The following is a 24,376-nucleotide window of genomic DNA, read 5'->3' as shown; positions in this document are numbered from 1 at the left end:
TATCAGACCCTCCACTCCAGGAGAATGCTGATCAGAAGTGGAGTGAAGTTTTTGAATCTTCACAGCTCCTCTGTTCCTTCCTGGAATCTTGAGTATTCCTTGGCCTAATCCCACTTGGGCTGTTCTTTTGCCTTGCCAAATCTGATTTTTTCTTCTTTTGCAACTTCTCTCTTACATTGGTTCTGCTAGTTTTGTTCTTCATAGTTTCATTTAGGTCTTTCCATATATTTTTTAAATGAACCTACTTGTTATTTCTTATGGAATAGTAACATTCTATCACAATCAAATGCCACAACTTGTTTAGCCATTTTCCAGTTGATGGGCATCCCCTCAATGTCCAGGGTTTTTTTTTGCCACCACAAAGAGAGCTACTATAAACAACTTAGAACATATAGATTATTTTCCTTTTCTCCTGATCGCTTTGGGGGCAAATCTAATAGTGGTATTACTAGGTCAAAGGGTATATACAATTGTATAATGCTTTGGGCATAATTCCAGTTTATTCTCCAAAATGGTTGGATCAGGCCACAGTTTCAGTAACAGTGTGTTAGAGTTCTCATTTTTTGACCTCCCCTCCAACATTTGTCATTTTGTCATTTTATCAGTTTAGTCAATCGGATAGAAGTGGAGGAGGTCCTGGGTTCAAATCTGGCCTCAGACACTTCCTAGCTATGTGACATTGGGCAAGTCACTTCACTCAAATTACCTAACCCTTACTGCTCTTGTGCCTTGGAATCACATTAAATGTTTAATATGATTTTTAATTTTTAAAAATATTTTTCCATGGTTACATGATTCATGTTCTCTCCCTCCTCTCTTTCCTCCTCCCTCCTGGAGTTGACAAGCAAATCCACTGGTTATGCATGTATTATCACTCAAAACCCATTTTCATATTAAAAGTAAATGTTTAAAAAATAAAGGTTTAAAAAAATTAAAGGAGGAGGTACTCAGTTTTTCCTAGCCATATATATTTTCTACAGTTAGTGGCAAATGATTCTTTAAAAGATTGTTTTTTGTCGTAAATCAGTAGTCACATTTGGAAAGGAAAAAGAGAAAATGTTTCCAATTGAGATTAATATGGACATTCCTTACAGATTCCTGAAGCCTCAGCAGAACTAGAAATGGGAGATGCTGGAAATCTTCTAGTTTATGTTTAAAGGTGGGACTTCACTAGTCATATGCCTCAGGATGAACTTGTGGAAAGGGAGAAATTGCAAATAGGGCTTCCTAGCTTTTTTTTTTTATGTAGGTTCTATTACTGACATAAACTGGTGATGTTTCAACAATTTCCCTTGCTTCTGAGAAGTTCTGGAGTGTCTGGATTGGAGAAGAAGTAAAGGTGTTATTTGTTACTTTCTTTCCTTATCTATTCTTCGTGATCTTTGAGAGTTGTAATTGGTTGAGGAGAAGGTGGTTGAGAGAAAAGAAAGGGAAGACACGCTTTGATTCATTCCATTGGCTAACTTCATAAATTTGTTAGTTTTTCCCCCTCGTGATTATAGGGGCTGCTTGCATAAGCTTGGCTGGGATTTGGGAAACATTAATTTGTAAACATCCCAGAGTTCATGGGCTGACAGGGCTCTGCCCAGGCGATTATTAATTCATAAAAGACTTCATGGCAATGTGAAGAATAAAGATTCCATTAAACTTGCTCATAACCTGAATTTCTAATTTAATTCTCAACTCTTCTGAGCTAGTCTCTAGACTCTACAATAAGCAGGTTAGCATTTACTTGGAGCCTTTCATTTAGAATGTTATATATTGAGGTACCTTGCATCCTTGAGATGAGCCAGCAGGCAATTACTAGCAGATGAAATATGGGCATACATTGGCATAGTCCTGTTCATACCCAAGCCAGATGTCAGTGAGTAAATTCCATTATCATCCTTGTGAATGATCATATTGTGCTTATGTATTAGTGACCCAGTTCAACTGCTAGTGACCTTGACCTGGTCTCTATTGATATGGTTAGTATTCTCTGCACATAGTCCAATTCCAGAGCCTCTGTTACTGGTAAGTGTTGTTGTGGGAAAGAATCCAGACAACATTCACACTTCTATAGAAATCAGAAAATATTGATTTTATGCTATCAACTTTGATCAATTTGATGGGTGTTTTGTAGATCCCCTTTTTTGTTTATCTTTAATTATTAATGGTTTGGAGGGGTCTTTTATATGGCAATGATAGCTTAAATTTCTTCTTTAAAAAGCCACTTGTTCATATCCTTTGATCACTTCTCAACTGTGGGAAGTTACAAATTTTTATTGGATCCTTATATATCTTAGGAATGAGCCTTTTATCAGAGAAACTTTCCTGCAAATGTTTTTTTTTCCTGACTTACCTGCTTCTCTTCTAATTTTAGCTGCATTGGTTTTGTTCGTGCAAAAACTTTTTTTTAACTTTATGTAATTAAAGTTGTCCATTTTATCTTCTGTGATTCTCTCTATCCTTTGGCCAAGAACTTTTCCCTTACCCAAAATATTTGAAAAGTAATTTATTCCTTGCTTCTCTGATTTGTTTATGATATCATGTATCATGCCTATGTCTTAAATCCTTTTATATTTAATATATTCATTTAGAGATTATCAACATACATTATGAGAGTTTGTCTGTATCTAGTATTTTCCAGGCTGCTTTCCAGATTTCCTAGGAGTTTTTGTCAATTAGAGAGTTCTCATAGTAGCATCAAGGGTCTTTGGATTTATCAAACAAGAAAACTATTGCTTTAATTTCCTTGCTATTGCTGTGTATATAATCTGTTCCACTTATCAACCTCTCAATTTTTAACAAGTACTAAGTAGTTTTGGCAATTATTGCTTTGTAATATGGTTTGAGATCTGTTACTACTGATTAGTTGTTTCTGGTTCTGCCTGAGTTTTTGTTTTTCCATTTGGGATTTTCTTGGCAAAGACACTGGATTGGTTTGCCATATCCTCTAGCTCATTTGTCAGTTGAGGAAACTGAGGCAAATAGTATTAAGTGACTTGTTCAGCGTCATACAGCTAGTATGTGTCTAAGGCTGGATTTAAACTTAGGAAGATGAGTCTTCTTGACTCTAGTCCCAGTGTTCTATCCACTGCACTATGACTACTCTACCTGTCTTTAGGATCAAATATAAATGCTGTTTGATATTTAAGAGCTCTCACAAACTGTCCCAAGCTTATTTTCCTAATCTTCTTATATATTATTTCTTTTCATACATTCTAAATGTATATCAATGAAATTTGTATTTTTACAGCTGCTCTTCAATGACCTCCATATCCTGTCTTCATGCCTTTGTATTAACTGTCCTCCATTTTTTAAATGAACTCCTTTCCACCTGTTTCTTAGAATCTTAGTTTCCTTCAAAATTCAACTTAAGCACTCTGTTCTACCTAGAGCCTTCCCAATTCTTCCTTTTCCTCCAATGCTCCTGACTTTCTCCTCAAAATTACCTTGTATTAATATATATTTACACCCTCACATATGTTATGTTGTGTCTTCTGCCTTTCATTGAATAGAAGCTCCTAGAGGGCAGAGATTTTCATGGTTTCAAATTCAAAAGGAAATGGATCCCTACTGGGTGCAAATTGACCTAGAAAACCATAAATCAGCATTATTTGTGTCATATTGCATTTTTATTTATGTTGTTAAACATTTCCCAATTATATTTTACTCTCGTTCAGACTCCACAGATATAAAGCTCTTGACTGCTAGTAAATAGACTTTGAGTTTGATACCTCTGTACTTGGCACAGAACCTGACCCAGTAATAAATGTTTATTGATGGATTGATGGCTGTAAAAGGAAAGTATTGAGCTAAATGATCTCTAAGTTCCCATCTAGTTTCATATCCTACATGCCTGCCTCTCAGAGTTGCTCTGAGAAAATCACTTTGTAAACAGGAAAACACTATATCAAATGTGAACTTTTATCATGAAGCACTTGATCATCTATTTCTCCAAGGCAGGAACCATTTTATTTTTTGTCTTTGAATCTTCAGCACCTAGAACAGTGCCTGGCACACAGTTGTTACTTAACAAAGGCTTGTGTCTGGTTGATTTTCCTGACCAGCTCTGAGATCCTATAAAACACTTGAATCCCTTAGAGAAATGATTTCAGTGTGGATCATCAAATCATCAAAGATGATATCAGTGTGGATACACTTTCCCCCGAGGCTCATTGGAAACCCTCTGTACCTTTGTGAATGGACTGTTTTCATGGGTTGCTAAAGCCAAAAAAAAAAAAAAGCCATGACTTGGTGTCAAATCTTTTGTGAGACTCTGAATTTAACTAGGCAGCCTCTTCAGTGAAATATCCAGGAGGGCCCACACCTAAAACCTTTCCAGTTTACTCTCCCTCAACAACATCTTTGAGAACCCAGAGGTACTCATACCCTGAAGTAAAGCAGCAGAGAAAGTCTTTGGGGTAGGGGGTTCTTAATTTTATCTGTTTGTGCTGTGGCTCTGGACTTGCATGGAGCAGGTTAAGTATTAGATTTTGCTCCCAAAAGATTATTCTTTTTGGCTTGTAAGTGGCCCCACCCACAGTTTACTTTGAGGAATCTCTTTATAGAATTATATGCATGTGTAGTTTGTGTCTAGATGATGAAGCGGATAAAATGCTGGGTCTGGAGTCAAGAAGACATCTTCCTGAGTTACAATCTGTCCTTAAATGCTTAATAGCTGTGTCACCCTGGGCAAATCACTTCATCCTGTTTGCTTTATCTGTAAAAGAAGCTGGAGAAGGAACTGACAGACAAGCCATTTGAGTATCTTTGCTAAGAAAATTCCAAATGGAGTCACAAAGAATCAGATATGATGGAAATGACTTAATAACAACAAATATTTTGTGTCCAATTTTCCATAGATGTGTGGAACATGGTCCCTAGATATTATACCAGAATTTAAAGTAATAAATGGAATTGGGTTCAAGGCAGATTTTTTTTTCATTTCATAGAAAAGAGAAAGAGAGCTATAGACTAAAATAAAAATCTTTAATTTCAACCTAAAAATGTCAAAGAAAACATTTAAAAATAGAATACTGCAACATATAAAATCTAAATTCCTTGAGGTTGAAAATGATTTTGTTTTTGTCTTTGTATTTTGAGCATTGAGCAAGGATTCTGTGTATGTGTGCCTGCATATGTGAATGTGGGCATGCTTCATTGTTGTTTATTTTGTTCTTTTGTCTTTCTTAGATTACCCAGGACTTCACCCAGGCCTTCACATAAAGTGAACATTTAATAAATTTGCTAATGTATTTCATGCATTTCTCAATTAGTTCTGTGAGTCTAAACATGTTCTATCCCGCAAAAACTTACTTGTCCCTTTTCTTATTTCTATCCAAGGTACCCTCAAATGTATTCACAAGCATTACTGATAGATTTTATGAGTCCATATTTGCTGATAGCTTATTGATTTTCTTTTTTGGTAAATGTAACATCTATGATATTTTTCAGTCAGGCCTCTGGAATCATGGTTGGTCATTGTATTGATAAGAGTTCCCAAATCTTTCCAATTTATTTTTCTTTACAATGCATGTTGTTCTCATAAATGCATAAATTGTTCTCCTGGTTCTGTTTACTTCACTCTGTATCAATTCATGCAAGTCTACATAGGTTTATGTGAAATCATTCCTTTAAATAATTTCTTATACTCAGTGATATTTCATTTTGTTATGCTATAATTCATTCAGCCATTCTTAAATTGATGGATACTCCCTTAGTTTGGAGTTCTTAGTTAAAATAAAAATAGCTACTATGGATCTGGGGTCAGGAAGATGAGTTTAAATTTGGTCTGTGACACTTAGTAGCTGTGTGATGATAGGCAACTTACTTAACCTCTGCCTTAGCTTCCATATCTGTTAAAAATAGGATAATAATACTACCCAACTCCCAGGGTTATTGTGAGGATAAACTGAAATAATATTTGTCAAATGATTTGCAAACCTTAAAGTGCTATGTGAATCTTTTGTTATTGTTAATAATAATAATACTTTTGTACATATATATCTTTTTCTCTTTTTTTTGAATTCTTTGGGGGTATAGGCCTAGGAAGGGATGTCATGTGTCCAAAGGGTATATACAATTGAGCAACTTTTGGGGGATAGTTCCAAATTGCTTTCCAGAATAATCAAACCAATTTACAGCTCCACCAATAACACTCTCAACTACTTTCCACAATTTTTTGTCATGCAAAACTGATTACTTTTATTTTCCCTTGTCCCTCTCTATAGTATTTTCCATGTGAATATGACTGTGTTTTTCTTATGACAATTCTTATCGTTTAAGACAGAGTTTAATTTTAGGGTTGTGTTTAGTGTTCTCCACATCCAGAATTTTCCAAGTCCCTTCCAGAAGAAAATATTCGAGAAGCTTCAAGATGTGTATCAGTTGTAAGACAGAAGAGTAGCAAGGACTAAGCAATTAGTTGCCTAAGCAATGACTTGCCTAGGGTGCTTCAGCTAGGAAGTGTCTAAGGTCAGATTTGAAACCAGGACCTCTCAACTTCAGGCCTGGGGCTCTCCCACAAAGTTAAAGTCCCTTAAGGGTCTATTTTAAAGATGGGGGAAAGAGTGACAAATATAACAGATGTTGGATTTTTTTAAATGATGAACAGTAAGCTATCAGCAGCCATGAACCCATAAAAATTCTATAAAATCGTTATCAGCAAGAGTTGCCTGTGAACATTTTGAGCATATAAATGAAAAGAGCCTGTACCTATATAAGTAGTTTTTTTGCAAACCCTTTTCTAGGAAAGAACTTACATCTATAGTAAGATAATTGACTGAGAAGTACATAGAATCTGCCAGTCAATTGGCATTTTTCAGGGCTTTCTCTAAGGCACTGTAGTAAATCCAGGATATACAAAGAAGGACAACAATTACAACAAAGAAACAAACAGAAATAAAACATACATAGTCTCTGCTCGCAAAGGAATACACTCTAATGGCAGAGACTATATGTAAACATGTAAACAGGATAGATACACAATATACGAAGGGAATTTGAAAAGGCATTAGTAACTGAGGGGACCAGGAAAGGCTTCTTACAGAAGTTAGAATTTGAGGAAGGCAGGAAAAATAAGAGGTAGAGGTAAGGGAACAGAACATTATAGGCATGGGGGACATCTAGGCACATCTCATCATATTTATTGTTTGTTTAAAAATTGTTTTTACATATAATTAGGGGGAAAATAAAATAGTTTTAAAAGCTATTAGACTCAGTATAATAAAACAGCCTTTAAATACCCCCTCCTCCAAAGAGTTTCCCACATGTGAATATTATACACAATTCTTTGACAGATGCAGCTGAAGAGAGAACTTTATTCATAGATTAACTCACAGTTAAAATAAAAAAGGGGGTTAAAATGGAGCTATGGTAGAGTGGAGATCAAAGTGGGTCTAGAGCCAAAAGACCTGGATTTGAATCCTGACTCTACCCTTTGCTTCTTGCATGATCCTAGTAGTACATTCTTGCATCCTATGAACCTCGGATGCCCAATAGTATCATGGAGGATATTCTCTCCAAAGGCCAAATAGAAGATTTTTTGACTAATATCATAAGTTCCTAAGGAATCCTTTCCACAGAAAACACTGCCAAATCTACTGAGCTCTAGAATGTTGTAATTCTTTCCCCTTCTGTATAAAATGCATAGTAACTTGAAATATCACATATATGGGTAGCTAGGTAGTACAATGGACTTGAAATCAGGAAGACTTGTCTTCATTAGTATAAAGCTGGCCTCAGACACTTACTATCTTTGTGACCCTGCACGAATTCCAACACTCTCTGCCTCTGGTCCTCATCTGTAAAATGAGCTGGAGAAGGAGATGGCAAACTACTCCACTATCTTTGCCAGGAAAACTACAAATGGAGTCATGAAGAATTGGACAAGACTGAAGGGACCAAACAACAACAACAACTTTGAAACAGCTAATCATTGCAGTAGAAACATAAGGAGGAAGAAATGCATATTGGCCAGATTATGACATCATGACATCAACATTTAGTTGAGGAAGAAAATCCATTGATTTTTTTTTACCATTGTTTAAATGTATGTATTGTCTATCTGTCTGTCTATCCAAATATTCCCCCACCCCCAACACACACACACATTCACATATTTATCTCTGACAAGCAATGAAGGTGGATGATTAACTGGGCCAAGAATTGAACAGGATAAGGGGACTTAACTAATTCAGGACATTATGTAGCACTTTTAATGATCCCAAGATGCCTGCTACTATACATTTTTTACTTATAACTGTGGATCATGGAGAATACAATTTCAGAAGCACATAAAGGTCAGGTAACCCAAAGGGTAATAATGGAAAGATGTATGATAGGTGTGAATAGACTGCAGCATATTATCAGGGTTGAGTTGGGTGTGGAAAGTGGTGTATTAGACATGGCCAGACAATGTGACCAGGAAAGGAAGTGGGCTAGCTATACAAATCACAAGAGCGGGGAATTACAAATGGGCAATTATGTACTCCCTCCCCTCTTGCCTCTTAATATGAAAAGAGACAGAGAAATCCCCAAACTATTGGGTGGATCTTCTACAGAGATTTTATAGAAAGAGAAGGACAAGAATCACACAGGATGGAAAGGTATAAAGGTCTGAAGATGGCAGACTGCAGAAGTAGAGGGAATACTTGTGCCAATGAGGCCATGGATTATTGAAGTATTTGAAGAAGAGGTGGACTGTAATATAACTTAGGATGTACCATCTATGAAGCATTTGAAAAAACTTTTCTTTCTTTCATTAGCTCACTTATTTTTAATCTTCTTCCTCACTCCCAAATGCACTCCCTCTCTGCCTTCCTTCCAGTGATACTATTTTTCTCTGATATGCACTCACACATACACACATATACCACAAAACATAATTATAAGAGTTGCTTTGAATAAGATTGCAAAGAATAAAATTTACATCTTCATGATTCATGATGTACACAGAGACATTTTAGAAAGGATGAAATTAAATTTGGGGACAATTTGTCTAGCTGTATTCCAGGCATATCTCCTTAATGAAACCAAAAGAATTCAGTCTTCCAATGTTTGTGGTAGAATGGTGAACCTTTTCATTGGTATGATGTTAAAATAATTCATTTTTCCGAAGTCAGAATTGGCTAATACTCATGGACCCGTGGAAATGTATTTTAAAGAACAGTGCCCTGAATCGGAAAGGGATGCCTTTCCTTTGAATGATGACTATATAAAGGAAGAGCAATTTAGGAGGAAAATCACTAGAGGAGGAAAAATAGTGATTTCTGCAGTCTTTCCAATACCCAGAGGTGGAGCCAACAGCCACAAAATATCTTTCTCCTTGTTTTCTGATAGTTAGAAAAGAAGACTCAATTTCCTTAGCCCTTAACTTCTTCAGTGGCCCAAGAAAATAAAGCCCTGCTAAAGATGGATGTTCAGATATATCTGGAAATTGCATGCCCGGCAGTAATGAAATAGGAATTCGAGGTGAATGTATTAGAAAATAGGAAATTCTTGCTGTTGAAAAATTTTCTTTGTTCTTAGTCTGGCTCTGGAACTCTTCTGCTACAATGTGTGTCCCCAAGTCAATCTGGTTTATGCTGTCCTGATACCTTTAGCCAAAAAAAAATAAGCCATAATCATTAGAAGGGACCTTAATTGGGTAGAATAAGCAATGTGCTTTCCAGTAACTAACATGCAGGCAAAAACAAAAAACAGTTCTGTTTGGGGGGAGGAGAGGGTGGGAGCCCCAAAGCAACCCCCTCCTGCTCCATTATTCCACTGATCTAAAAACATTTACATCTTCTTTGTTGAGCAGCTTCCAGTAGAAATTTTATAAACAGGGTGCAACTCTATTACAACTGCATTCTAACAAGTCACTCTGTGTTGCTAGAAGCATCAGTTTTATTTCACAGCCCAAAAGAAAGAGGAAAAAAAACTTTTTTCTGTTTTTTTTTAAAACCTTAGTCTATCATACATCAAATCTGTCAGGCTTTTTCATTAAAGTTCATGGCTTTTAAGGTTCATTGTAAATAACTCAAATTGATTTTTACAAAAGGGGGGAAAAGCCATACCCTGATGTTGAGAGTTGCCCACTGTAATAACCTTCTTTGTTGAGATTTCTCAAGTTGTTTTCCTGAAGGGACAAAAAGTATTTGTCTAAACAGATAGATAAATAGACAAATGAAACCATTTTGGAACCAGTACTAGTTCTGTATCTCTGATCATGGCTACACTTATTTTTTCAAAATAATGGAATTTTGAACTTAAAAAAATTTGAACTTTAAACAAACAAATTAAAATGCTACCTACAATTATCAAGAAAATTACAGACTTAACAATTACCTGGCTACTAAACACAGGAAGTTATGTCCAGCTGCTTGCTCACAGTAAGAGGGATACATTTGGAGAACTGATGACCATGTAGATATTTTAAAACTGAGCAATCACTAGGATTTTTCTTTTTTGGGAAAATAACAAAGGACCTTCTCTATTAATCAGACATGGTCATGAGCAAGGGTAACATCCAGCAGAGACCCCGTCTGTTATTTTCCTCTAATCTTATCCATCCATTTTGTTTTATTATTAGCATTTTGCTTGTTTTCCCCCCATTGAAGTTCTGGACACTGGTGCTATCTTAGCCTGTCAGACAACAACAGATCATGGTTAGAAGGTCTGAGGCCAGCCATCTCAAAATCCCTCCTGTGATTAATTAATTAGCATTGTCAGGACTGTCAGTCTGTCTTCGGACTATGTTCATTCTCTTGCTTTCCTGAGAAGAAAATGAGTTATAAAGTGCTTTTCAGGTTCGGTAAGCTTAAATCCAAATGCTGCTATCTAAATTTGAAGACCCATCCCCAAAGGCACTTACAAGTTCCATGCACTTTCCAATTGGGTGTATCCTCTCCCTGCTCTGAACTTCTACTGCACTTTACCATATTCTGCAGTATAGCAAAGTGATTGGTAGATGTCATTCTGTTTGCGTCCACCATAATATCTAGCACAGTTATGGAATGAATCAATGAATGCTATCTGGGCCACTAGTTTTTCATCTCTCTTCATCTTGGATGTTGGATTGTGCTTAGTTAATCAAAGATGAGTTCGGTTCGCCTTGGTCAAAATAAATAAATAAATAAAATTCTTAATGATTGGATTTAATTTATCAACTGTATAGTATTTGTTTCTCATGAGTCAACCCTAAAACTTCTACCAGCCATTCCTTACATGAAGAACTACTGGAAGGCAATGCGATGAGGTAAAAAATTTACTAAATTCCACATTATGGCCATAGATTTGAATCCCAATTCTGGCATTTAATAACCTATATGACTCTGGGCCTCAGTTTCCCTTGTTATGAAATGAGGGGGTTGGACTACATACCCCTTTGAGTTCCAGTTAAAGATATATAATTCTACTATGGAATTTTAAGAAGCTTAGTGCTTTTCTTACAGACTTTTTTTACCCAGCTGCCTTTTGATCTTCCAGAGCATCACATTTGTTACTGACATCAGCATCAGTATTACTAACATCCCAAGAATATATATTAGGAAAGAAAAATGTGTCAGGTAGGGGCATCTGGGTAGCTCAGTGGATTGAGAACCAGACCTAGAGATGGGAGGTCCTGGGTTCAACTCTGAACTCAGACACTTCCCAGTTGTGTGACCCTGGGCAAGTCACTTAACCCCCATTGCCTAGCTCTTACCACTTTTCTGCCTTGGGACCTATACACAGTATTGATTCTAAGATGGAAGGTAAGGGTTAAAAAAAAAAGAAAAGAAAGAAAAATGTGTCAGGTAAAGAGCCTTTGGCACGTATAGAAATCTGTTAGAGATATAATCTAGAGGATTTTTCAATTTTTTAAAATTATATTCCAGATGATTTCTATGATTTCTTTGCTATCAGTCAGTCAATAAACATTTATTAAGCTCCTATTATGTGCCAGGGACTATGCACTGGGGATACAAAAAGTAAAAAAAAAACTTTATCAGCTTTTAAGGAACTCACAATCTAAAATAGTAGCTCACAGTCCAATTTTTAATTATGCATCCTTGATTCTCTGAAGTAAAACTCTGGACTTGGTTTTAGGTCCACTCATTTTGGGGCCTACTTAACTTCATATCTAATTCTTAGGATACAATAGCTTTCAGTCATATTGAAAAAGAAAAATTAAAATTGTAAAGAGAATAATGAGACTGTTAATATCCAAAGGTGTTAAGCTCCCTCTGTGACACAATTATTGAATTAATCTTACTAAAGCTTATTTCTACATGTCTACCCTTAAAGGATTAGACTTAGTAACCAATAGGCCAATTAGTAATATAAAAGAGTTACACTATAAAAATATAAGCAAGCAGTTAATTGAGAAACATTTGTTAAGTACCTACTATGTGCCAGGCACTACGCAAAGAGCTGGGGATACAAAAAGAGGTAAAAGATAGTCCCTGCCCTTAAATGGTTTACAATCTAATAAGTCCATAAATTAAGTCAATAATTGCTTATTAAGTACTTATTAGGTAGGGCAGCTGGGTGGCTCAATGGATGGAGAGTCAGGTCTAGAGCTGGGAGGTCTGGGCTTCAGACACCTAGATAGGTCCTAACTGTGTGACTAGATAGGTCACTTAAACCCTAATTGCCTAGCTCTAATGCTCTTCTGCCTTGGAATGGATACCTAGTATCGATTCTAAGACAGAAGTTAAGGGTTGTTTTTTTTTTTAAGGCCCTCATTTTGTGCCAGGAACTGTGCTAAGCACTGGATGTCATTGTACTATGAAGAATACAAAAATGTATTAGAAGCAGGGATGATTGGAAAGTTTGTCTTTATTATTCTTTCTCTGTTTTTTGAATTATAGATTTAGACGTTAGGGGCCATTCACTACAACTCTCTTGCTTTGCAGATAAGTAAACTGAGGCTCACAATAGTCACAAAGAAAGTGCCAGAGAGAGGGCATGAAACCAGGTCTTCCTGACTTAAAACCTAGCAGGATATCAGTTTAGATCATGTAGCCTCTGACCATTTTTCAGACCCACACACATAGGATTGTGAGGGAAGCAGATAAATGGTAAAGCATCATGAGAATGTGGGCTCTTAATGATTTGAGATAACAGCCAGACATATAAGAGAGAGATCTTTTTAACAGAGTTGGAGCTAAAGTTCAAGAGAAAGGCTAGGGCAGGTGGCAAAGATTTGGGAAACATCTCTTGAAACCATGACATCTTTGAAAGGTTATGGGAGGGGGAAGCAGAAGGCAGGGGAGTGAACCTTGGAGAAATGTCCTGATTTAGGGGAGATGGGAAGAGGCTCCACAGAATTCGAGATGGAAGGGATACTGGAGGTTATTCTAATTTCTCCCTAAACTCTGAATTCCATCTTCAACCTCTGAGATAAGAGGACACCAAACTGCAGCTTGAAGGCTTTTTCAGTGGCAGGAAACTCACTATCTCTCAGGGCAGCCCACAAAGGAGACAGCAATCAAGATAGAGAAGGATGACTCAGAAATGCTGAATTTTCACTGGCCATCCCTCATGCCTGGAATTTTCTCCCTTTTCCCCCTCTACCTTCTGGCCTTCAAGGCCCTGCTGAAGTCTCCTATTCTCCAAGGAACCTTTCCCAGATCCCTGAATGCTCTGCTTTCCCTCTGTTTACTATCTCCAATTTATCCTGCGTGTATTTTGTTCATATGTAATGGTTGACACGTTGTCCCCCTGCCTCCCCTCCCTATTAGAATGTGAACTCCTTGGGAGCAGGAATTGCTTTTTGTTTCCTTTGTATCCTTAGTGCTTAGTGCAGAGCTTTGACCCATAGCAGGGGCTTAATAAATGCTTGTTGACTTGACCTGACTTGAGGGGAACCCGACTAGGGTAACATTCCAGCAGCAAAGAGAGAAAAGGGTTTCAAGGAAGATCTGGTTAAAATTTAGCAGGACAGGTAAACCATGAACTCATAGTATTATAATAGAAATTAGAATATAAGACCAAAGATCAAAGTAGACCACTTATAGCTTGGAGGAAACTAGTGGCATCCCCTGAGCAGTATTATAGTGGACTTAAGAGTCAGGAAGACCTGGTTTTGCTTCCTGCCTCAAACACCCATTAGCATTGTGACAACAATCTTTGTGAGTTAGTTTTCTTGCCTATAAAATGTAGAAATGTGATAAACAGCATCTGCCTCACTGTATTGGTGGTGGTGGGGAATCAAATGCGATAAATTGATTTGCAAACTTTAAAGTGAACTATTAGGCTTTGTGTATATATGTGTGTAAGAGCTATTCTTTTTTTAATGGAAGCATTTTTACAATATAACATATGTAATAAAAATAACATAATTTGTTAGCGATATGCAATAAGTTATATTAAATATGCTTAATATTCTTATTGAATAATTATACTTCTTGATCTGACTTTCAAGGGACCAGCCAACCTTTCAAGCCATACTAAAGAGGAAATGGGGTTCAATGAACACCTTCTAATGAAAGGGAATCAAAGAGCGAAGGTTGAGAAGTTAGCAAAATTTCCAAGATAGAGAAGAAATTGTCTGGGGGAGGGAAGGCGATGATGAAGGCACTTAAAAATCATTTTGGGATTGAGTGAGGGAATGAGTAAGAATCTTATTTTTTCATCTTATGAATTTAAAGATCAACAAATAGGGATGAAATTGTGAATTTGTTATATTTGTTTTTAAAGTATTTAAATTTAGCAGAAATAAAACTGGCCTGCTTGTCTGAGTCCCTTTCTGCACTCTTTCATGTATTTTAGAATATTTCATTCCTGCTTATTTCTTTTCTTCATCTGCTCTTTTTACGTCACTACCCAGTCACCTCACTTTGTCCCCACCCCCGGGAAACCCTCTCCTAAATATCTGTAGTCAAGCAAAACAAATCAAAACATTGGTTATGTCTGAAAATGTTTGTTTATTCTCCTCTTCCTGTCTACCACACTAAGTTATTCTATCATCAGCCTTTTGAATCTTAAATGGTCTCTGTGGGTTGGTCTCTTCACCTCAAATTTTTCTCCACTCCAGGAAGTAATAATAATAACTAGCATTTATATAGGGCCTATTATGTGCCAGGCACTGTGCTAAGAGCTTCACAAATATTCTTTTATGTGTCCTTACAACCTTAGGTGCTATTGCGATATCCATCTTTCAGTTGAGAAAACTAAGGGTTAGTTGACTTGCCCAAGGTTCCACAACTAGTGTTTGAAGCTGGATCTGAATTCATCTTCCCAACTCTTGGCCCAACATCTCTAAACCACTGCGTCACCTAGATGCTACTAGCGCCATATTCCTCTCGGCTGCTTCAGCGAACTTTCTAAAGTGAAGGTCTCTTCTTCATTCCTTACCTTCTTAATCAACTCCAGTGGCTCTCTCTTCACTTGCAGGATCAAATCTAAGATCCTTTTTGACTTTTAAAGTCATTCACAACCAGGTTCTTCCCAGGAAAGGCATTTCCTCCAGTCTTCTTATTCACCTTCACACACACTTTGAAACAACTAAATTGTGTTATTGTATACCACATTCCATTCTCATCTCCATGCATTTGAATTGGTCCCTCATGCCACAAGTGTTCCCCCTCTTCACTTCTTGGCTTCCTTCAAGATTGAGTTTTGATTCCCATCTTTTGTAAGAGGCCTTTCTTGCCCCCTAATCTCTACTGCCTTCCCTCTGAGATTACTGCCCATTTACCCTATGCATACTGTGTATGTATGTATATAATGGTTTACATGCAGTCTCCCTCATTAAAATGTCAGTTCCTTGAGTGGGAGGACCTAGTTTTTGTTTCTGTGTTCCCAGCACTTAACACAGGGCTCAGATCATAGTAAATGCTCAATAAAAAAATGCTTATTGACTGATCAGTTTTGAAGTCTTTTTAAAGTTATTTAACTTTTGCTATTTATTTGAATGTTATAAAATTATGTGCCGTGTGCAGATGATATACTCTATGCAAAGGCTCATATGGCCAACACTTGGGGGAATAGCCCATCTCATATGATTCTCAAATAAGATTGTCTCCAATGGCAGTTTCCAAGATTTTAGACTCACTGCCTGACAATTTACCAGCTTCTGTAAATCTGACTTAGCAAGCCATTACAACTGTCAGGTTAACCCAGCACATTAAAACTGAAAGGATTTACACCAAGTTTCTTCAAAATACTTGACAGAGAATAAGTAAGAGAGTCATTTCCTATCAGTCTGAAATGAAGGTAAAACATTTCTGAATTTCTAAAAGTAGTTAAGAGGATAACTGGAATGAAGTTAACTTTTTAGGAAACACACTTATTGCAGAAAATCAGGTTCGCCCTATTGGATGCAATACTTCAAAGGCTGAAAAAAGAGGAGAGGTCAGGAGTTCACTGGTAAATCTGAGTCATTGGTCTATGGGAATAGATGAGACCACTGGGAGAGGTGTTGTCAGGGTGAGAAAGGGCATAGAATAAAACCTTGGGGGGACACATTTTGACTGAAAGGCTGGTCTTCAAAGGAGTAATCAGGATGGTATTAACTGTTGGAAGGCAGCCTACTTCCTAAAGAGCTCAGAAACAAATCTTGGTTTAAGGTATTGAAGAGGTTTCATTACTGATGTCTGTCACTACAAAATATGGCAATTCTTGAATGTGTAGAATCTTGCTGTTTGGGAATTCACATTAAGCAGCTTTGTCTGACAGGCATCATATTAAATTTCAGTTTGCTATCTTTGGATAACTTCCATGGATTTTATGGGTAAAGGAACCCAAGGTCTGAGCTCTACTGCCTGTGGAAGAGGGTCTGTGGCAATCATGGGATGATGGGGGAGAGACAGCAAGGAGGGACCAAAACCAGAAAAAGTAAACCTAAATTAAGAAATAACTATGGGGGGTATTTGTTGGCTACAGAAGCAGCTATCTCTAATCTCTTTGAAGCAGCAGCTGTACCATAAGCTTTGTAAACAAATGCTAAATAAGGAGAAGGAACTCCCCAGGAGGAAAGGGGGGAAAGAGCCCTACATTACCAGGAACAGGATGCAGCAGAAAAGTAGCTTCTTCCTTTTAACCTGAACTTATCCCCAGCTGACGAGCTTTGGAAAGTCTCAATTCTCTTGTTTGGATTTGCCAATAGAACCCATCATCATCTGTAATTTCCCTCAAAGTTTTTTTGCTCCCTCACTTCGTAATGTAAAAGATCACAAATGGATACATTTCTCCAAAGGAACAGAACTGGATATACAATGAAGGGAAATTTTAACAGGCCATACAGAAAATGTGTTGGTAGTTCTTAAACAGACTATGTGCTGAGGACTAAAATATTCCTATTGAAATTCAAGTGTTTGGAAGGCATAAAAAATTTCATCTGCTCAATAATCCCAGTCATAGTAAGTTATAGCAATTGTTTGCCACCCTGTAAATATAGTAAATTCCTCAATATAGGCCTCAGCTTTCCATTTTTAGGCTAACCTTTGTGGGACCAGGTACCCACTTCTTTGACTGGCTTGATCTACTTTGCCTGTATCTATGATCTGACAGACTGAATAAAGAATTTAAGGATAAATGGAACTTCTTAGATGATAGTCACTGCAGAAGTGCAAAGTATTCTTCATAAATAACCACATAGGACCTTTATCTAGAGATAATAAGATGTCGAAATCAGCAGAAAGGACAGGACATGCCAACCTTTTATAGATGTGAATCCTTATATCTTGTTGGCTGTATGCAGCTTTAAAACTTTTCTTTTTTAGTTTTAGAAACTGTCATGCCTTTTTAGAAGGCAATGATTATTTTATAGGCTTTTATAACTTATAATATGAAAATGACTATCAATAATAGGCAAAACCCAGCTTCTGTGTAATTTCATAAAAAGATGTTTAACCCACTCAAGTTTATATAATAAAAACATGGCACAAAAGTGATAGTTTTAACTTTATTTTTAATCATTGAAAGCAAAAATTTACAAAAAATCCCAACTTTTTAACTTTTCTGTTTCTAATAGATATTTGAATACAAAATGTTTCAAAGTAAAATAAATTAACACAAATAATACAGATGTAAAGATTATTTAAGCATAACAACTTTTGTATAAAGTCCAGTTTAACTCAGTTCTTCCTTCTGTGTATGATGAGAGTGGGAATCAGATATTGGAAAGTCATGGAAGGACTCCCTCTACATTTTTTTTTTTTTTGGTGGGAGGAAGGAGGGCGAAAGGAAAGAATGAGGAATTTTTTTTCTCCCCATCCTCCTAGTTGTAGTGGTTCTATGCACAGGCTTCTGACCACACAGAAGCTTGGGCTTCATAGAAAAGTTTGGGTGCATGGCCGAGGGCACACAAAGAGGGTGTGGTGGGGTAGCACTAGGGAAGACAGAGCAATTTTGTCATGGCATTCTCTGGCTCCTCTACAACACTCTGGAGCTGGCCTTTCTAATGTGCTGATTTTCAGTGCAGAGAAAGAGCTTTTCTTGGCTGCTGGGAGTATGGTTGTGGCTGAGTGATTATCTGGGGGCAGCCAGGCATAAGCCCAGCCGTCTTGGAAAATTTGGGAAAGGAGTAGAGAGACTCTTCTCTCTGTGGTCTAGGAATACATTGTTATGTAGTTCTGAGTTTGGGGGTGGGGGTGGGAGTGGAATCTCTATGAGATTTAGAATCATATCATTAAGAAAAGCTTATGCCAACACAGGGGAGGGGGAAATAATCCAGCACACTTTCTGTTAAAAAGATTTCTGGTTCAACTTTGCACTGTGATATCTATACTAGGGGATTTAAGCTGAAAAACCAAAGAGCACTGAATAAAAATCCTCAACATCAAACAAAGCACAGTAAGTCTAGTTTTGAGGGTTATGTCTAAAGCACCAAACTATATTCCTCTCAATTTATGTGCTCTAGAGAAAAATTCAGAAAAATTCATTCAGGAAATAATGTATTTTATACACATGAGAATTTTGCTGCAAGAGGAAAAAGGAGATGGATTTTTCATCTCCATTAATTTATATTAGGTAAATTCAAAACCATATAAAGAATGCTCTATATTGTGATCTAAACAAAAATAAGTCCTAGAGATGTTAACAAATTTCTTGATAAACATTAGCACTTGAAATCTTACAGGGAGGTTTTTAAATGTTTTCCACAGCCAGAAGATTTCTGCTGTTTAGCTTCTTTGAACACACTAAATTTGATACTCCCAAATCTAAAATACAGAGTTAAAGGAGTTTCAATTTTGCTCCAAGTTCTGAAAAATGACCACAATTGAAATACAACAGATATTTATGAACGAGTTTGAACAATCTCTGAAAAACTTTAAATCTAAGTGTAGATTTGTTTATTTCCAAACTAACTTTCAAAAGAAGGTGCAATAACAAATATATACATACTACTGAAATATGATAAACTTGTCAAGACTTCTACCCTTAGGATTAATTTTCAGAAAGAAGAATACTGGGTCATTTTTTATGACCCACAGACTCTTTAAAAATCACAACAAAATATCTATCTACTGTTTTCTTAGCTGTCTTCCCTGCTAGCTAAAGACCTGCACTGAACAACCTTCTCCATTAAAAGAAAGCTAAACACTTTCCCAGTCCAAAATTTAATGACATTCATTGCTTGTAACAGTCTTGCCTATTCTTCAGTGCCTGCCTCATCGTTTGTTAGATTGCTTTTCATACTTCTCCTGGGTGTTCCGCTTCCTTGGAGGAGAATAACTAACTCTTCTCCGAGACTGGAAGTTGTGTTTGTACGGATGAGTTCTGTGTTTCTTTGGGTTTTCTTCTTTCCGGTTCTGACTTGGCTCAGGTTCCTTATTGTCTTCCTTCTGCTCTTGGTCTTGCTCCTTCTGGGAGGGTAATGTGTTCTTAATTGTATTAAGCAGAAATCTTTTATTTGTACCAGCAAGAGGACACTTCATCCTACAAAAACATCAAAACAATTAAAGGACAAAATAGCAACTTAAAAAACTAAATGTTAATATTATTATTGTTAAAGTATTCAAATTCAAGAGCATCAAGTTTCTACATGTTTTCAGCTTTCCTTGTATGCCACCTAGTGTAAACTTGGAGTACAAGAGGAAAAGAAAAAAATCAAGACAGCTTTAATTTCTGAGACTGATGGCTGAACAGCTGCATTACTTCACACCAACATATTAAGACAATCAAGTGCTTATTCTCATAGGGACAAAATGAATCTGAAAGCCTATGTGGCCAGGCAAATTATTATGTTATTAAATCTTTAGACCTTAAGAAACATTCCTAATCTGTTAGAACTGGAAGTTTTCTTATTGCATTAATTGTAATTTGATCTATGAACTCAGTGTAAAATAGTCCGGAAAGATTAATTTGGACCTATTTAATGCACCCAGCATGGAAAAATATAATGTATAAATAATATATGCATATTTTCCTTAAAAACAAAACCAGAGTATAATGCTACCATAACTTTCATTTATGTTACTTTTTAAAAAATAAGTATTTTGAAACCTTCATTTGTACTTTAAAGTCTCTTCCTTGAAAAGTTTATTTCTTCTCTCTAGTAATATCATGCTTCCATAACTTCTGCCCCTCCCATCTCACCTCTCCAGGCTTTTTACATGTTACTCCTCCTACTCTCTCAATGGTCTCTGCGATCTGAATTCCACCTCCCTCTGGGAACATGCCATGCAATTTCAGAAAAATTATGGCATTTCCAGAAAACTCATTTCTGAGCCCATTCTATTCAGTCAACAATTGAGTAGTACTGATGAAACTGGTCCACTTTAGCAAGTCTGCCACATTTTATCTTGTTGAATCAAATGTCTCAGGGCTTTAAACAAAATAAGAAAAGGTTGTTGCTTCTCCCATTTTGCATACGTTATAGACTCCCATAAAATACAATCTTCTGGTGGTTGGACTCAATCATTAGTTTTGTATATTTAGTGAAAGATTATTGCTGAACTGGAAGCTTACCAGAAGAAAATTGCTATTCAATTACAGAATCAAGTAGAGTCTGGTAACATTTTTACCATCTTCCTGAAACAAGTATTACTTCCTTGATTGATTTTATGGTCTAAAATTTTATTCTTAATATGAAATGTTACAGAATAGGTTTCATGAGAAAGTTGATTTTTTATGCTACACAATGCTACAGGACTTTAAAAGAACATTAAAGATAAAACTTTTAATATTGATTATGCCTGGAATTCTATAAAAAACGTTAAGCATTAATCAGAGCTTAAGACACAGTGATCTAATGTGGCAAGAAAGGTATATTTTCAGAAATGCTGCCTCATGATGAATTTGTAGGATAGTGGTAAAGTCCTCCCCAAACATACAAACAATAATTAATGAAGTTTTGTAAAATACACTTCCTTCCACCTTCACTATCAAATTGTGTAAATAAGAAAGATGACAGTGCAATCTGGCAGAGAGCTATCTGTTAGTATTGTTTAGTTGAGTTAGAAATCAGTATATACTTTAGATGGTGCTGCCTGGTCTAAGAATGTCAATCACATCAGTAAAGAGAAACTTGTAGATGAAAAGAACATCAACTAAGATAAGTTTGCTTTAATTTCTGATTTACCAATTTTTATGGGAATCGTGCCTATTCTTCCTACCATCTTTCTGAGAAAGATTCAAAATGCCTCAAAGCAAGTTGATATCTAGAACATTTTCCAAGAAAAAAAGTTCCAGCATATATGGACCTACTTGGTCCAATGTCTCATGTCAAATACAAAAGCTATTTGTTCAGCAAAATATAGTGAAACCAGGTCTGAAAGAAAATGGGTGCTGGCCTATTAATTAATATATTTTGTTTTAGCAATAGAGGCACAAAACAAATTAATCTTCAAAACAGTTAAGTAAAACAATGAAGTATTTATGAATGATTCTGTATGCCAAATGTTTATTTCTATTGTATCTTAAAAGGGCAAACTGTACTTTTATTTATTTTTTAAAACCCTTATCTTCCATCTTAGAATTAATACTGTGTATTGATTCCAAGGCAGAAGAGTGGTAAAGGCTAGGCATTGGGGATTGAGTGACTTGCCCAGGGTCACACAGCTAGAAAGTGTCTGAGGCCACATTTGAACCCAGGACTTCCTGTCTGTAGGCTCTCAATCCACTGAGCCACCCAGCTGCCCCCAAAACCATGCTTTTAAATAGAGCTGTGCCAGTATTTTTCATTTTTGTTAGTTTAAGGTCTGTTGCCATTTAATGTAGTTTTCATTTATATAGCCACAGTACATTTAAATATTCTATTATTTCTGCTTTCTTTACTCTGCATCACTTTTTGGTCATCCCATTAAAATTTTATTTGTATTTTTTATTTCTATATTTTGTTTACATTAATGATTCCTAATGGCAATAACATACCACTGCATTCATATAGAACATATTCAGTTATTCTCCAATTGTAGGGCACAGAACTTGATGCCAGCTTGTTGTTGTTATGAATAATGCTGCTAAGAATATTTTCATTTAGGTAGATCTTTTTCTTCATTAGGGCATGGAACTAATAATGGGATTGCTGGATAAAAAGATCACTAGGATTCCTTGAAAGTTTTATTTATTTTGTTTATTTCCAAAATGATCAGACCAATTCAGTTGTGGACAATATCAAAAATCTCACTGTCAGAAAATACCTAAGAAATTGTCTGATTTAATCTAAATTTGAATAGGAATCATTTCTGTCACATTTCTGACAAGTGAAGACTTCATTCTTCCTTTTACTTTACTTTGTGTCTCTGGAATTACTATTGGTTTTTCCTAAAGCTGAACTCTGGAACCAAGCAGAATTTTTTTCAGGGTCCTCCTAACAATAAATTTTTTTGTCCAGCATCATTTTTGCAGAGAAGCAACATGATGCAGTAGACAGAGTGCTGGACATGGAGTTAGGAAACCCTAGGTTCAAATCAAGGGTGATACTTGTTTTGTGGTTATAGCTAAGTCCTTTATGTGTTCTGATTTCAAGGGCTCTAATCCTCAGCTACACTCTTTTGGACTTACTCTGACTTGCCTGTCTTTCCTAAAATGAAGTATTAAGAACTGAATATAGTGACCTTTCTTAATTCCGGGAAGGGATCACTTTGTCTTTCCTTGGTTGCCTTGTATACATATGAAACTTGTGGTCCCCTAAAATCCCTAGATGCAGACTTTACATTTATATCTATTAAATTTCATCTGCTTGGGCTCAATGATCTAGGCCATCAAGATATTTTTGAACCTTGACTTTATTACCAAGTGGGAAATAAGCAATTATAATATAAAAGATAATTTTATAATATGCAAATAATACATAATTTATACATGATATAACACTCCTCCAACATCGGTGTATCACTATGCCAAGCATTTAAAAAATATCTCATTTGATCCTCACAACCACCTTGTGCGGTAAGTACTATTATCCTCATTTTAGAGTTGAAGAACTGAGGCAAATGAAGTTTAAATGAACTGCCCATGGTCATACAGCTGATGTCTGAGGCCAAATTTGAATTCAGGCCTTCCTGACTCCAGGCCCAATACTCTGCCATTTAGCGGCTATTTTCTCAATAGCTAATAATAATAGCAGATGACAGTCATATATAGTGATCTAAAGTCTATATAAAGTACTTTGTATTATATTTTTATTATATGTTTTATTTATATATTTTTTTATATTTTATATATTTTTATATATATTTATATATATATATTTATATATATTTTATATTTTATATATTATTTTATATATTTTAATTATATATATATTATATAAAATATAATTAAAATATATATTTTAAATATATGTTTATATATATTTATATATATAATATTTTAATAATATATTCTCTCATTTGATCTCCCAGCTCAGTGTCATATGAAAACTTGACACATATTATCAGGAAACTTCCTTTCAAAATGATACAATACACTTTTGATTCTAAGACAGAAGGTAGAGATTAAAAAAAAAAACTATACCAAATTATTCATGTTTTACTTTTGACCTTGGCCATTCAAAAAGTTTCAAATCCATCTTAATTGTAAGTTACTGAGTGTGTATGCATGTGTATGTGTGGGTATGTGTGTTTGCATGTATTTTAGAGGCATAACATGAAATTTTGTCAACTGCTTTGGCTGAAAGAAAAGACTTTTGGCAAAAATGCATAGGACTGACCTGGAATGGTAAAAGGCTAGGAGCCAGGAGATTAATCAGGATGTACTGCAATAATATAGATGAGAGATGATGATAAAGGTCCAAATGAAGGTGGATTAGATAGATAGAGAAAGGATTAGATGGGAGAAATGTTGTGGAGTCATAAATGGCAAGATCTGGCAACTGACTGAATATGGAAGGTGAGGGATAGTGAGGAATCAAGGGAAATGTGGAATCTGGAAAGACAGAGACAAAAAACTTTAAAATTAGAGGGGAATTGGTGGGGGAGGGGGAGGCGAGTGGGAGAATAATTCAGTTTTGGACATCCTGAGTTTGAGATTATTG

The 24,376-nt window shown here is 36.0% G+C and overlaps 1 protein-coding gene across 3 annotated transcripts in view; it reads right to left on the bottom strand.

Moving 5' to 3' along the window:
• Positions 1 to 17,846: 17,846 nt before the first annotated feature.
• Positions 17,847 to 24,376, bottom strand: part of POLR1D (RNA polymerase I and III subunit D) — a 58,847-nt gene continuing 52,317 nt past the window's right edge. For all 3 annotated transcript variants that reach the window (XM_056794719.1, XM_016421860.2, XM_056794720.1), the window contains exon 3: positions 17,847 to 19,833. In XM_056794719.1, coding sequence (XP_056650697.1) covers positions 19,566 to 19,833 — 268 coding nt within the window. In that variant the 3' untranslated portion in view covers positions 17,847 to 19,565. The remainder of the gene's footprint in view (positions 19,834 to 24,376) is intronic.

The sequence above is a fragment of the Monodelphis domestica genome, chromosome 4, assembly GCF_027887165.1.
Source record: "Monodelphis domestica isolate mMonDom1 chromosome 4, mMonDom1.pri, whole genome shotgun sequence".
In the NCBI taxonomy this organism is placed as follows: domain Eukaryota; kingdom Metazoa; phylum Chordata; class Mammalia; order Didelphimorphia; family Didelphidae; genus Monodelphis; species Monodelphis domestica.
This window is presented reverse-complemented; position numbering and strand designations above follow the sequence as displayed.